The 12,359-nt window shown below is 42.4% G+C and overlaps 1 protein-coding gene across 2 annotated transcripts in view; it reads left to right on the top strand.

Annotated features, from left to right (window-relative positions):
• The first annotated feature begins 8,294 nt into the window (after positions 1-8,294).
• Positions 8,295-12,359, top strand: part of slc24a4 (solute carrier family 24 member 4) — a 33,346-nt gene continuing 29,281 nt past the window's right edge. For both annotated transcript variants that reach the window (XM_022737820.1, XM_022737819.1), the window contains exon 1: positions 8,295-8,518. In XM_022737820.1, the coding sequence (XP_022593541.1) occupies positions 8,356-8,518 (163 nt within the window). In that variant the 5' untranslated portion in view covers positions 8,295-8,355. The remainder of the gene's footprint in view (positions 8,519-12,359) is intronic.

Genomic DNA, 12,359 nt, shown 5'->3' with positions numbered 1-12,359 from the left:
TAGAGGCCAGGCCTTCCATAGAAGTGACTCAGCACTACAACCGTTCGTGCAGTCCAGTTCTTTTGAATGGTGCCCTGTAGACCTCAGTCAAACAGAATGTCCAAATTATTCTGCTTGCTTTAACTTGTAGTACAAAATAAGGAAGGTTTTGCTACATCAGACAAATTCAGAAATTGTCCAGTTTCATAATAATGCTCAATTTTCTTTTAAATATAGCTTTCTGTCACCCACATTATCCGCTGACGTCACTTCTAGCAATCACATGTCCAATGCAGAGTATGTAGATTTCAGCCTCAAATCAAAAGGGTCACTGAAATTAGGGTTTGAAACTTGATTTAGACCTGACTGCTATTATGCTGGACCTACTTTAGACTGAACTGCCTAAAATTTGACTTGACACTTAAAAGCAAAAACAAGTCTCAAGTTTTATTATATTATATTATATACAATATTTTTGTACGTTTACTTAAGGATATTGAATGCAGACTTTAACCTCAATTTACTATTTTTACACTGTTGTATTGGTACTTTTACTTAAGTAAAGAATTTACTTCTTCCAGCACTGGTAAAATCTGGTATAAGTAAGTAAATACACACAACCCTTGAATTGCATTAGGCCTTGCAGTGAAAGGACTTTTCACATTTTCTGCCGAAGCTGTTTTGGTCATTTCATGAGAGAGATATGTCTCTGTGCTGTTTTCTCTGTGCTCTTTTTATTAGAAGTGGGCAGGGCTCAGTTGGAAAAATGTGACATCATATACGTCTGTGCACCTATCAGAATTCAACATTTGATTGAAAATCAGCACTGTCAATTAAACCTGATCAAACCACACCCACACGGTTGTGATGAAACAGATTAGCTACATTTTTGAGTGTTACACTTCTGATAAATAATGATTAATGGTTAATAATTAATAGTGTTTCTTAGTCATTAATATTTAATGTTATACAGAAAAATGTAAGATTTGAGTTTTTAGGGACTTGAACACATGAACATTGAAGTTTTTTCTTCACCCTGCGACCAGTATGTGTAACAAAATAATTTCAATTTAAAGGTTCAATCACTCGCTTCCTTTGGAACTTTGAATCTCATCTCATAGATAACCAAGACTGCTTTTTATCACATGACCAAGATTTTACCCAGGGCTATATTAACCCTTGATAGTGCCTCCAGACAAAAAAATGTTGTAGGCCCTTAATGACTCCCCATTTTTCCTGTTCCATGCATTATGTTAGTTAACTCTTAAACTCAGGGCCAGTCTACAAAACAGGGTGATTAAAATCTCAAGAAGTTTGAGTTGAGATTACCTTGTCATATATGCTAATAAGAGCTCTGACAGGATCATGTAGGAATTCTGCATCATTTTAATTATTCAAAAACCAAGAAGACTTGCAACTGAAGTGCACTTAGCTCATAAAGACTTGTGATCTTACTTGGACTTCACTCCTCGGGGATTGAGACTTCACTTGAGACTGGCTTCTCAAGACATGACTTGGGCTTTTCTCAACTCTTTCAAGTCTTTTAGGGGGAACTCCAGTGATTTAGCATTTTACTTTCACTAAGTTAGAAACTCACAAGAAACAGATTTAGATGAGAATGGTCAGCACTGCAGCAAGATATTTTGACTTTTCGTCTCCAAAAACAGTGGATCCTACAATTCCCACCACTGTCTTTGGTTAGACCTTCCCTGCTTGGAAAATGCCCACGCCTCTCAAACTCCATCCCAGAGTTCATAACTGAGTCTTTCTGTTAAAATTTTAATGTCTCAAGCCCAATGTGAAATCACATAAATCATATTATCAGGGTTAGTTGCTCAGACATTAATAAGCTCCCTTCAGAACCACCATGACAAGTTGACTGATCTTCATATGTAAATCGGTGGCGTGCTCTTTTAAAAAACATTTCTGATAAGTTTTCCATGAAAAAATCATGTTTCAGTCCTTGTGTCTGCTTATGAATAATAAGCCTATGACATTAAGAACTCCTACTCATCCTCCTACTACACAGTGCATATAACTTCTGTGTCCAGTATGGAGGTTTGAAGGGTGATGAAATCACACAGCAGGGAAATCTACTGGCTCACTGATTTTACTGCACCCCCCTCCACCCCTAGCTCCAAGTGAATGAAGAACTCACCCTCACTTGTCCTCTCTTTCAGAGAACCGCTGGCCGTATTAATATAGACTTTGTAGCCTGTCTCTGCAACTCTGATGCTATCTTCCCAGAATGAATTGGCTGCATGTTTCTGCTGCTACAACCTCTGTGGTCAGTCTGAATGGGACTCTCCACTCTATTCTTTGCAAAGGGAAAAGGTTACTCTTTGCCTGCCAACCCTTCCTTCTCTGCTCTGCAGACAAAAGAATAATGAAGTTATATATGTGCAGCTCATTACAAAAGGCAAAGTCTCTCTCAGATGAACTTTTTTTCCTCTAGCCACTGGTAGAGGAGCTACACCTTCTACTGAGGCCTCAAACATTACCACTGAGATTCATTAAGAATTTCTCACAAGTTTCAACTAAACCAAACATTATAGGGTTAACAAATGTTGTATCTGTTGCAGGTCTACTAGGGCTATTAGACTGCATTATGTACAGTACACGTTTGTATAGTATATACAGTACATTAAAGAGCAAGTTTCACCTCCTGAGGAGTCAATGCTAGAGGTCAGATGACACCTCTTGTAGAACTGAAACAAGTTGATTAATAGATCAGAAAATTAACCGTCAACTATTGTGATTGCAAACTAAAAAGCTTTGGGATTTTGTTGACTGTTATACAGATGAAATAAACAATTTAATGTTACATTGAGGGCTGGGAAATGTGTGGGTTTTTTTATTCAGTATTTTTTATATTTTTGAGAGGAAATTATTAATTGATTTATCAAGAAAATAATCTGCAGATTAATTGATAATGAAAGCAGTTGTAGCTCCAATTGTATGCCACTCTGGTACTTATCATGTGTCATGTTATGTAACAGGGTTTTTTTGAGAGATAAAGAAATACATCAGAGTCAGCAGGCATGAAACACACGTAATTGATCAATTTGCTGTTTTCTGGAGCATATAAACCTGTAGTTCATACAGTAAAAAGCACTGTGTGATTCATTATGTTTTGCACTAATGCTGACTCTCTGAGGTTGACTGAGTCGCCTTATGTTGTTGACATCTGTATGGGTGAGTTTTCATGTCGTGGGAGATGAAGAGAACAGTACAAGATGACTGCTGCCTTCAGAATACACAGATTAGACTTTCTGTTGCTCTTCTCTGCCCTGTTTACTCTTCACACCTGAGCAGGCATACAAATAAACCTGCGGTGCTGCCACAGAATGCTCAACACTCATGATGAATATTTTATTGTCCCTGCAGCTGACTGAGGAGCTCTTGCAAGGAGTAAAATCAGCAGGTCTCCAGAGACATTTCCTTGTGTGTGCATGCACACCGAGCTTGTATTGTACTGTTAGTATCAGCCATTGGCTGAAGTGGGCTCGGCAATAGTTGGCAGGTTGAAGAAAAAAAAGGGGGTTCAGAGCTGGAGGTATTCATCACTCCATCTGTTTGCTTGCTTCAGATAATTAGTAGGGTATTAGTTACAATGCCAGCAGTGCATTAATGGAAGGTGTCACACTTGTTTCTTTGGCTCAGTGTCACCTAGTCATCTCTCTGCACCATGCACACACACCTCAGCAGAATCATCCCCACTTATACATTAGGTACACCAATACAATGTAGCCATTGTGCAGTCAAATACATACTGTATCCCATCTGCCATTTTCTCCCACAATTCAAAACCAGAGAGAATTTAAAGGTATACTTTTGAAAGTTATCAATTTGAAAATGTGATTTTAATATATGATTTCCATGGGTTAAACTTGGAGATAAAATATTGTTTTTGATGTGAACTTATATGGGACAAGACTAAAACAGGACCATTTAGTAGCTGTTCTGGAGCTTTTCGATAATATCTCCTGATCCTAATCAGCAGATGGAGTTCACCCAGTTGTCATGGAATTGCAAATGCTCAAATTTCCATTTTGAGTCCTTAAAAAACAAGACTATGTAACCTTTACTGAACAACAGACCCTGTGACCACAAATGGTAATTTCAGTAAAAGGGCACAGTAAAGGAAAACACCACCAATTTTTGCACCATTTTTACACATTAACGTCTGTGTGCAGGTCTTGGGGAGTAGTGCTGCTTGAGCAGGAAAACAACTGTTGTGTTAAGGTGTGTTTAATTGTTGTTTTTCATCTCATTAAGCTTTGAAATGTTAATGTGTCAGCAAAGTCTTGCAGTGTATTGAACTGGGCAAACATGAATTTTATTGCTTATTTCAATTGCAAGAGGAAGATTATTTCTTCTTTCAAAAGTTACGAGGAGTGTTGCTTTAAAATACTCAAAAAATGGAAATTTATCATTCAACATCTAGTCTTCCACGACAACTGGGCAAAATCTGACCCTCAAAACCACAACCGTGTTATTTCAGTTCTTAACTAATTCCTACATCAGCTTGCAGAAAAAAATCTAATGGGACTTTTTTGGGTTAATTGAATGACTCAGCCCACATTTCAGATTTTATTCATAGCCATGCTGTAGTTATGTGTTATCATAGCAAATAGAAGTAGTTGATTATCATTCATTATCTGCCTCATTGTGTACCTAACCATTACATACAAAGAGCATTAAAAAATACATCTACACTGCATTGTTTGGCACACACTGTCAATGCTTGATTCAACAGCCCACATAGTAAATTTCACATTGAAAAAAATAACAACACAATCACAAAAACATTATGTAAGCTGTGCCATGGTTCTGTCATACTGCCCTTAAAGACTGCATCTTAATTACTGCATTAAACCAGTGAATAAACCACATGAATCATCACTGCAATAATTGGAGTTGGAAGCTGAAATGAGCAGTGCTGAGTCAAACGGCAATTGTTGTGTAACATTCACACAGTTCATTGTTAACACCCTTGACATCAAGTCATTATTGATCTGCAGTGCAAGGACATGACACATACTTGGCATTTATATCAAACAACACATTTATGTTACTCTGACTGCTCCTTTTGACATCTGCCCACGGTAAAACACTCCCACAAAGCCAACCTGCTGTCTCCCTGCAGCTAAAACCACATATTTTACGCACATTATTATCTTTGCTGCAGATCAGCAGCCATTCACTGGGTCCTGCAGAAGGCAAAGGAGGCCATGTGTGTATGTTTGACCAAGCCAGGGAGTGTAAAGCAGTGGATAAATCTCTGTAAGCAGGCCCTGGCACTGCTCCCCGATTGCCTGCCTGCTGTGTGGGCAGGGGCCCGGAGGGGACTAATCCCTTGGCATGGGCACGGGTCACACATGTTGATGTGTATGTGTGTGTGAGTGCATGCAGAAGACCCAAGCTACAGGATAAACATAAGGCCTGGCGACAGATTCAGAAAGCTCTGACTAATAACCTGTGACGCCTTCCATACTTAACCAGCAGCCTCCACACAACGTCTTCGATGCTTCATGGAGATGATGGAGTAAATTATTTTGGAGGTCTGCCTCATGCTGTACCGACAGCAACAGTCCTGATCTTACATAACCTTGGTCTGCAGGAGATTGTGCTGGAGTGTGAACCCTTTGATCCTTACAGGCTGCTCAGTTTTTGCTTAAGTGGGCAGCAGTGGTGGTGGTAAAAAAGTTGAAATGCTGTTTCAGCCTTGTCAACCTGTTTGCATAGATGGCTACGAGGTTGTGGCAGAGTTCCTGTTCTGTTATCTTGGCAGCTAAGGTGACCCTCAACAGGCCTGGAGGCAGCAAGAGCAGTCTCCACTCTGTAGCCTCGCAAGTCCCCAACACACGTGTGCTGTTTTTAGTTTCAAGACGAGATTGCACTTATGCGTTAGGGGAATAGTTTGACATTTTGAGAAATATGCCTTTTCGCTTTCTTTCGGAGAGTTAGATTAAAAGATTGACATCACTTTCATATTTACAAGGTACATGTGAAGCTACAGCCAGTAGCTTAGCTTAGCACAAAGACTGTAAACAGGGGGAAACAGCTAGCCTGGCTCTGTTCAAAGCTATCACAGTCCGCCTATTAGCACCTCTAAAGCTCACTAATTCACACGTGACATCTTGTTTGTGGTGGATGTGATGTTACTGCGCTTGGCCAAGAAGTAAGGAGCGTATATGTGAATAAACCTATTTCCTTTTTTCCTATTTCCCTTGAAGTTTTTGTAAGTGGAAGCATTATCAGCTTTAAATTGAATGGGGCAAGCTATTAAAAGTTCAACAATGGGAAGCAACTTAATTATTCCAGGAGCAGTCTATAAATACAGCTGGTTAATAACAGAGGAGCGCTGCATTAGAACAAACAGCAGGGTGGCAGGGCTTTTTCTCACCAACACTGCGGCAAAGTTTAATCACTTAGTGGAAGTTTCAAACAAATAACTTTGAATCTCACTCCCCCATTAGTTGGGGGTGAAAAATTGAAAAAAAATGTAGTCTTTTTGTGGCACACTTTTCTAACCACAACAATAAATTACATTTGATTCAGATGTCATAATAACAGGCTGCTTATATCAAAGTCTATTCCACATAATGTACATAATTGCCAGGGAAGAAAACTGTCCAATTATTTCCTATATACCACAGCGACAGCTCCAGGTGACAATAGCTAACACCAAATAATAGGTGAGGAATGACACCTGACCCTCACCACTCACATGCCATGGAGCCTGCAGACTCCACAGAGACCTCAGTTGGCCTGCATGGGGTGACACACTTGCAAGGCTGCCAGCCATCAAACACTAATTAGTGGTGTTGTAGTGGAGAGTAAATCCAGTTCAACTCCGCATTTGAAGCTGACTTATACACTTGTGAACAAAAATCATAAAAGTGAAGTGAGTTATGAGAACAGCCAGGGTATTTCATGTTCCTGAATATACAATTGATTTTTATACATGATGATAATTGTTTGCTTTCTAATGATCCCTGACTCCGGGACATATTTTTACCCACATTTAATTTACAACTGACACAAAGGTCCCCATTACATTATTCATTTCTAGTATGTACAGGTCCAACGGCTCTGTTTGTGTGAAGCAATTTTCTGAAGAGCAAAACGTAAGCCATTATAATCTTGGCACCAATAAACCTTTAGGCAATGAGAAATTATTTCATGGTTATAGATTTGGTGGCGGGGCGGGAGCAGGAGAAAAAAGCAGGCATTGTTGCCCTTGAGCTGGAAGATCTATAACCTCAATTATTCAGCATGATATCAAAATGAGGATAGCAGGTGACTTGTAGGCCAGTTATTAAAGGGGCTGTGCTCGGGACCCAGAAATATATTGGATTTGGTTTCATAACAGAGCAGTGGTGAGATACAGGGTGTCTTGTTTTGAGTAGCATGATAGGGTTTTTCTCAACCTGAACGTTTGATCTCACGGCGATGCACAAATAACGTGAAAAATCGCCAGTGATCGATGGGCAGCTGTTTGGGGGTTTCCAGGTTTGGCAGTGGAGAGATAGAGCAAGCAAAGCATGTTTTTTTTTTCACACGCTGTTTGCACATGCAATCCTCGGGAAAGTTAAAGGGTTTGATTGAGAAGGGGGGTGGGGGGGGGGGGAAGGGCGCAGAGTAGGAGGAAAGCTGGGAAGCACAGAGGAGCTGACGGTCTCTCTCTCTCTCGCTCGCTCTCTCGCCCCCCCCAATGTGCACGCGGCTTTTCTGCACTGAGGAGGAATTCATGTGGAGGGGGAGGCGCCCGAGCGAGGCGAGCGGCGCGACTGCTGGCCGAATTTAACAATTAACCTTGATGAACACAGATTGGTTTCACTTAACAGGCTCACAGGTGCGTGGAGACCGCGATACGGCGCAGCTGAGCGACTCCACGTTTGTGACTGGACATTGACGCATTTCATGCCAAACACAGAAACTACACGGAGAGAGGATATTGCAGCTGATATTTTTTCTTTTTTCTTCACGGGACAGGAAGGATGCGCGTGACAATGGGAGCTCTTCCGATACAAGTCCTCTCGCAGAATCCGAATTCAGGAGCATCGCTGAATTGATTTTTGTGCCCTATATCGGAATTTGACCGCCGTGTCATTGCCCAGTCTACCAGCCCCAGCAGCAGAGAGGCATCTTCTCAGCGGCGGAGACAAGAAAGGAGGAGGAGGGGGGACACTGTCCGCTTCACTACACTCTCCATCTGCGCCCTGGACGGCTTGAAATGAGGACCACATCCCGACTCTGTTCCGTGTGAAGAGAAAAGCGGGGCGGCAGTTTCTTCGGCTCTCAAGGACGCAAAAAAAAAAAAAGAAAAAAAAAAAAGGGGGAAAGTGGCCGCCGGTCGAGCAGCGAAGCATGGAGCGGGACGACACCGACACCGTGAGCGCGTCTAAAAAGACAATAATTGCGAAGATATTCAAAGTTCGCAAGAGGAGGGAGATGCTTTTCGTTCAGGTGTGCTTTATCTGCAGTGTCCTCTTCGTGGCGTGGAGCATGTCGGCGCTGTTGACCAAGACAGGTGAGTGGGGAGAGACTGCTGAGATGCACCGGGGGCATAGAGAGCCGAGGACGGAGCGAAACAGCTCAGAAATCTGCAGTGTAATCACGCATCCACATGCACATCAGTTCATTGTAATCACACAGCTCGCTCCTATCGATCACAGTAACAAGCCAATAGGCTTTAATGTCAAGGGCATGCGATCAAAACATGATATTCGTTTGCGTTTTCAAACTGGAGCAGGTCCACCTTCCTGTCCAAAATGCGTATGTGATGCCCCTGATTGTGGTTTTTGTGCCCATTTGGGTGAAGTGTAGTTTGCATAAAATAAGCATAGAATGCGTTCAGCGTTCCTGGCCCAACGCACTCAGTAGAAAAAGTCAGCTGCACATGTTACTGTCAGGTCACAGGATTTTTTTTATTTTTTTTTTTATTATCTCAGTGTTGGTGAACTCCTGCGTCTGTTTGTTCGTATATGCCGCAGTGTGCGCGCTTGTGGCAGCGGCACGTTTTTTAATTTGAGAGGCAGGCTCATAATCACGGCACAAGCGCACCTCACGCTGCTCATGCACGCACCGATCAAGTAACCGACCCCAGAACGAACCCAATCAGGGTTCTGGTTTGTTTTCGCATTGGCCCCATTTTCTCTCCAAAATGTGGCTCTTTGTGTTGTTTTTTTTCTGGCGCCAGGCGCATGTCGTCAGTCACACAACACTGGAGCTCAGGTTCGTGGTTAATGCTGGCATCATCGTGTCTGGCCCGGGGCTTCACACACACACACACCATTGCACACACTGGACAACCTCAATCACACTCCAGCATCATCACGCTGCTGCCAGGTTAAGGCATGGCGATTGAGGGATGCCGATTTTTTACGCAGAGGCCACTGACGATCATTTAGGAAAGAGGGCGGATGAACAGAGATGCTGTTCGCTTTGCTCGATGTTGCAATATTCATAGCTGATGTCCGAGGTGTGCGCTGATCATGCGTGATGCGTGTGATGCTTCCCCATGCACGCACACACACACTCTTTCCAAACAGCATGCCCTCCCATGCACACATGTGAAAACTCTTACCTCAGGCCCGTGCAAACACTGACACGCAGAGCATCCCACACAGCCTCACACACTGTTATGTAATCTAACGACCAACCTTGACATTTTGCTGGTGAAGAATGATAACTGACACACCACTGGGATCAGAGGTTAACTACAAACCGCACACACCCAGGACAGAACTATAAGGCCGAGTTCAGTGCCAACATGAATTTTTGATGAACATGTTTTAGTTGAGCTGCTATGGAGGTGAGCCTTATTGCTACATTTAAGTCAGGAATTTTTGCATGAAAGAGAGGATGGCATGGTCCCCCCCCCCCCCCCCCCCCTTTCCCCCCCCCCCCTCAAAGTGCTTCTAACCCTAAGCCTCAGCCCCAGACCCTGTCGTGGGATCTGTCCATCTGCATCCACTTAGGCCTCAGGGCTGAACACGGCTGTAAATTCACCACAGCTACTGCCTGACTGTAGATCTCTAACGGATGTATCGGGAGTTTTATTAATTACATTAAAAACAACAAGAGGCTTAAAAGATTATTCTGGAATGATATCATACAGGCGAGTGCAAATCTCCTATCTCCAAAGGCAGGCTGTGGGAGCCAAAGTAAGCCCCCCCCCCCCTCCCCCCCCCCCCCAACACAGTCACTAATGGCTTGCCTTTTTTTTTTCTTTTTCATTTAATCAAGTTCGCCTGACCCACACTGTGGTTTGTCATGTGGAGTTATTTGACAGAAGGCGCTTCTTGTGAATTTCAGGCAACTGTTTGACCAGCGGTGGTGGTGGTGGTGGGATTTCAAGGTGACATGCATGAGAAAGTGTTTGATGAGAGAGAAAGTGAAATACCCTCGGAACCCACGAGACCCAAAGCTCACCATAATCAGATCTGTCTAACTGAATAGCTGTGGCCTTCTCATCTTTCAGCCATCACAACAGAAGCAAGCATTTGTCATGTCACAGTAACAAACCTGTGCCCTGTGTTTGCCACACATTTTGATTGATAGTAGTGTAGGGGGGGGGGGGGGGGGGGGTGTTGACGTGCTGAATGGTCCAGATGGATGGGATTTGATGTACTACGCCCGGGTTACATCTCTATAAAGAGGGGTGGGGCACAACATGCTGTCGTGCTTGCTGATCGGGCTGCGTGTGTGCATGTGTGATGGAGCTGCGCATGGGAGACCAGAACAGGTGTTTTTGAGAAGCAGGGCAGGGCTGAGCTCTGACAGGTAGCTGCAGTAGGCTGATGGCGTTGGGGGAGGGGAGTGTGGGGGCAGGCTGTGCTGGAGATGTTGAGCACTCATGTAAGAGTGCGTTCATAGCACAGGGAGATCGATGGATGGCTGTCCTTGGTCCATCTCCTTCCTGAGCTGATTGAAAAAAATCTGGGGGATGACATTAGTACCATGGTATTCTGTTCCTCTGCTACTCAGTACAGTCCTGCTGGAGGTGTAGTCATGGCATTTTTTTGAGCCCATTTTAGCTCATTTGTTTCTGCTCCAGTGTAACCATGTAAATTTAGTTCCTCTTTTTTTTTTGCATTGCAGTATTTAGGATTTCAGGTTGGCTTCTCTCCTGTGTATGTACTAAGAAGTTGATAATGGAAGTTGCACAGAATGCAAACCTCCACCAACTCTGAACAATGCTAAATCTTGCTGTGACACCCCATCAGTCACCCAACATAAGTTGACCCGGTGCAAACATTGGAATTGGAAATTGCAATCAAATGTCGAGCTGAAACAATCGATCAACAGAAAATTAATTGGCAACTATTTTGATAATCGATTAATCTTTTTCGGTTCTTTTTCTTCTGACGGTTGGCCAGATACAACAAGGTAGCTGAATACATCACCTTGGGCTATTACAACCTTTCTCCATTTTCAACTATTTTCTGACCTTTTACAGACAAAACAATGAACCGAGAAAACATTAGACAGATTATTAGATAATCAAAATGATCATTTTCTTCATATTTTGTCAGACGAAATCCGATCATTTTCATTTAATTTGTAACGTGTCAAAGGAGTATCAAATGTCTAACACAAGTCCCCAGACCCCAAAACCAAATTACCTAGCATGACCAGAAGCTGAACCGAAGTATTAAGCACGAAATCAGGGAAAGAAGACGCATCTTTGCATTTTCTTTAAAGCAGTAACAAGCCTTTTTATGTGTTGACTGAATAAAATGATAAATTTCATGCTGCACCTAGTGATTAATTTCATTATTTATTAATCTGTGATTTTGTGATTGTTTATCGCATAAAACGTCAGATATTTGTGAAAAATGTCCCAAAAGATATTCAAATACTCAAAAACTCTGTTTTGGCTCTGTAAATAAATTGCAAAATTATGAATTGTTGGCAGTTGTTGATTAATTTTCTGACAATTTAACTAACTGATTAATCGTTTATTTAAGCACTAGATTAATTGATTATCTCAGATCTCAGACCCAGTTCACAAAGTCAAATTCTTGGCACCAAATTCTACAAAAAGTATGTGACATTTTTGAGATTTCCTGCTGTCACACAATCAAGGATTAATCAGGAGTAATCAAAATTTCCTTATGAACACTGGTCACTGAACACGAGGAATAAGACGATTAATCAAAATGAGTCGGCTTGGAGAGTAAAGTGGATGTAGCATGAGCCAGCAACGCTGTGCCCACAACAGACTGCAGTCCTTATTTTACCTCCAGCCTGCCTAGAAGTACTGACAGAATCACGTCGTCTTTGTTTTCCTCTTCAGATTCTTGGCAGCGAGAGCGCAGTACATTGAACGGCCCGTTTATACACACACACACGCAGTTGTCCTGCCT

Source organism: Seriola dumerili, unplaced genomic scaffold (genome assembly GCF_002260705.1).
Source record: "Seriola dumerili isolate Sdu_G_001 unplaced genomic scaffold, Sdu_1.0 BDQW01000025.1, whole genome shotgun sequence".
NCBI lineage: Eukaryota > Metazoa > Chordata > Actinopteri > Carangiformes > Carangidae > Seriola > Seriola dumerili.
Note: the sequence above shows the minus strand (reverse complement) of the source record. Positions and strands in the feature narration are given on the sequence as shown.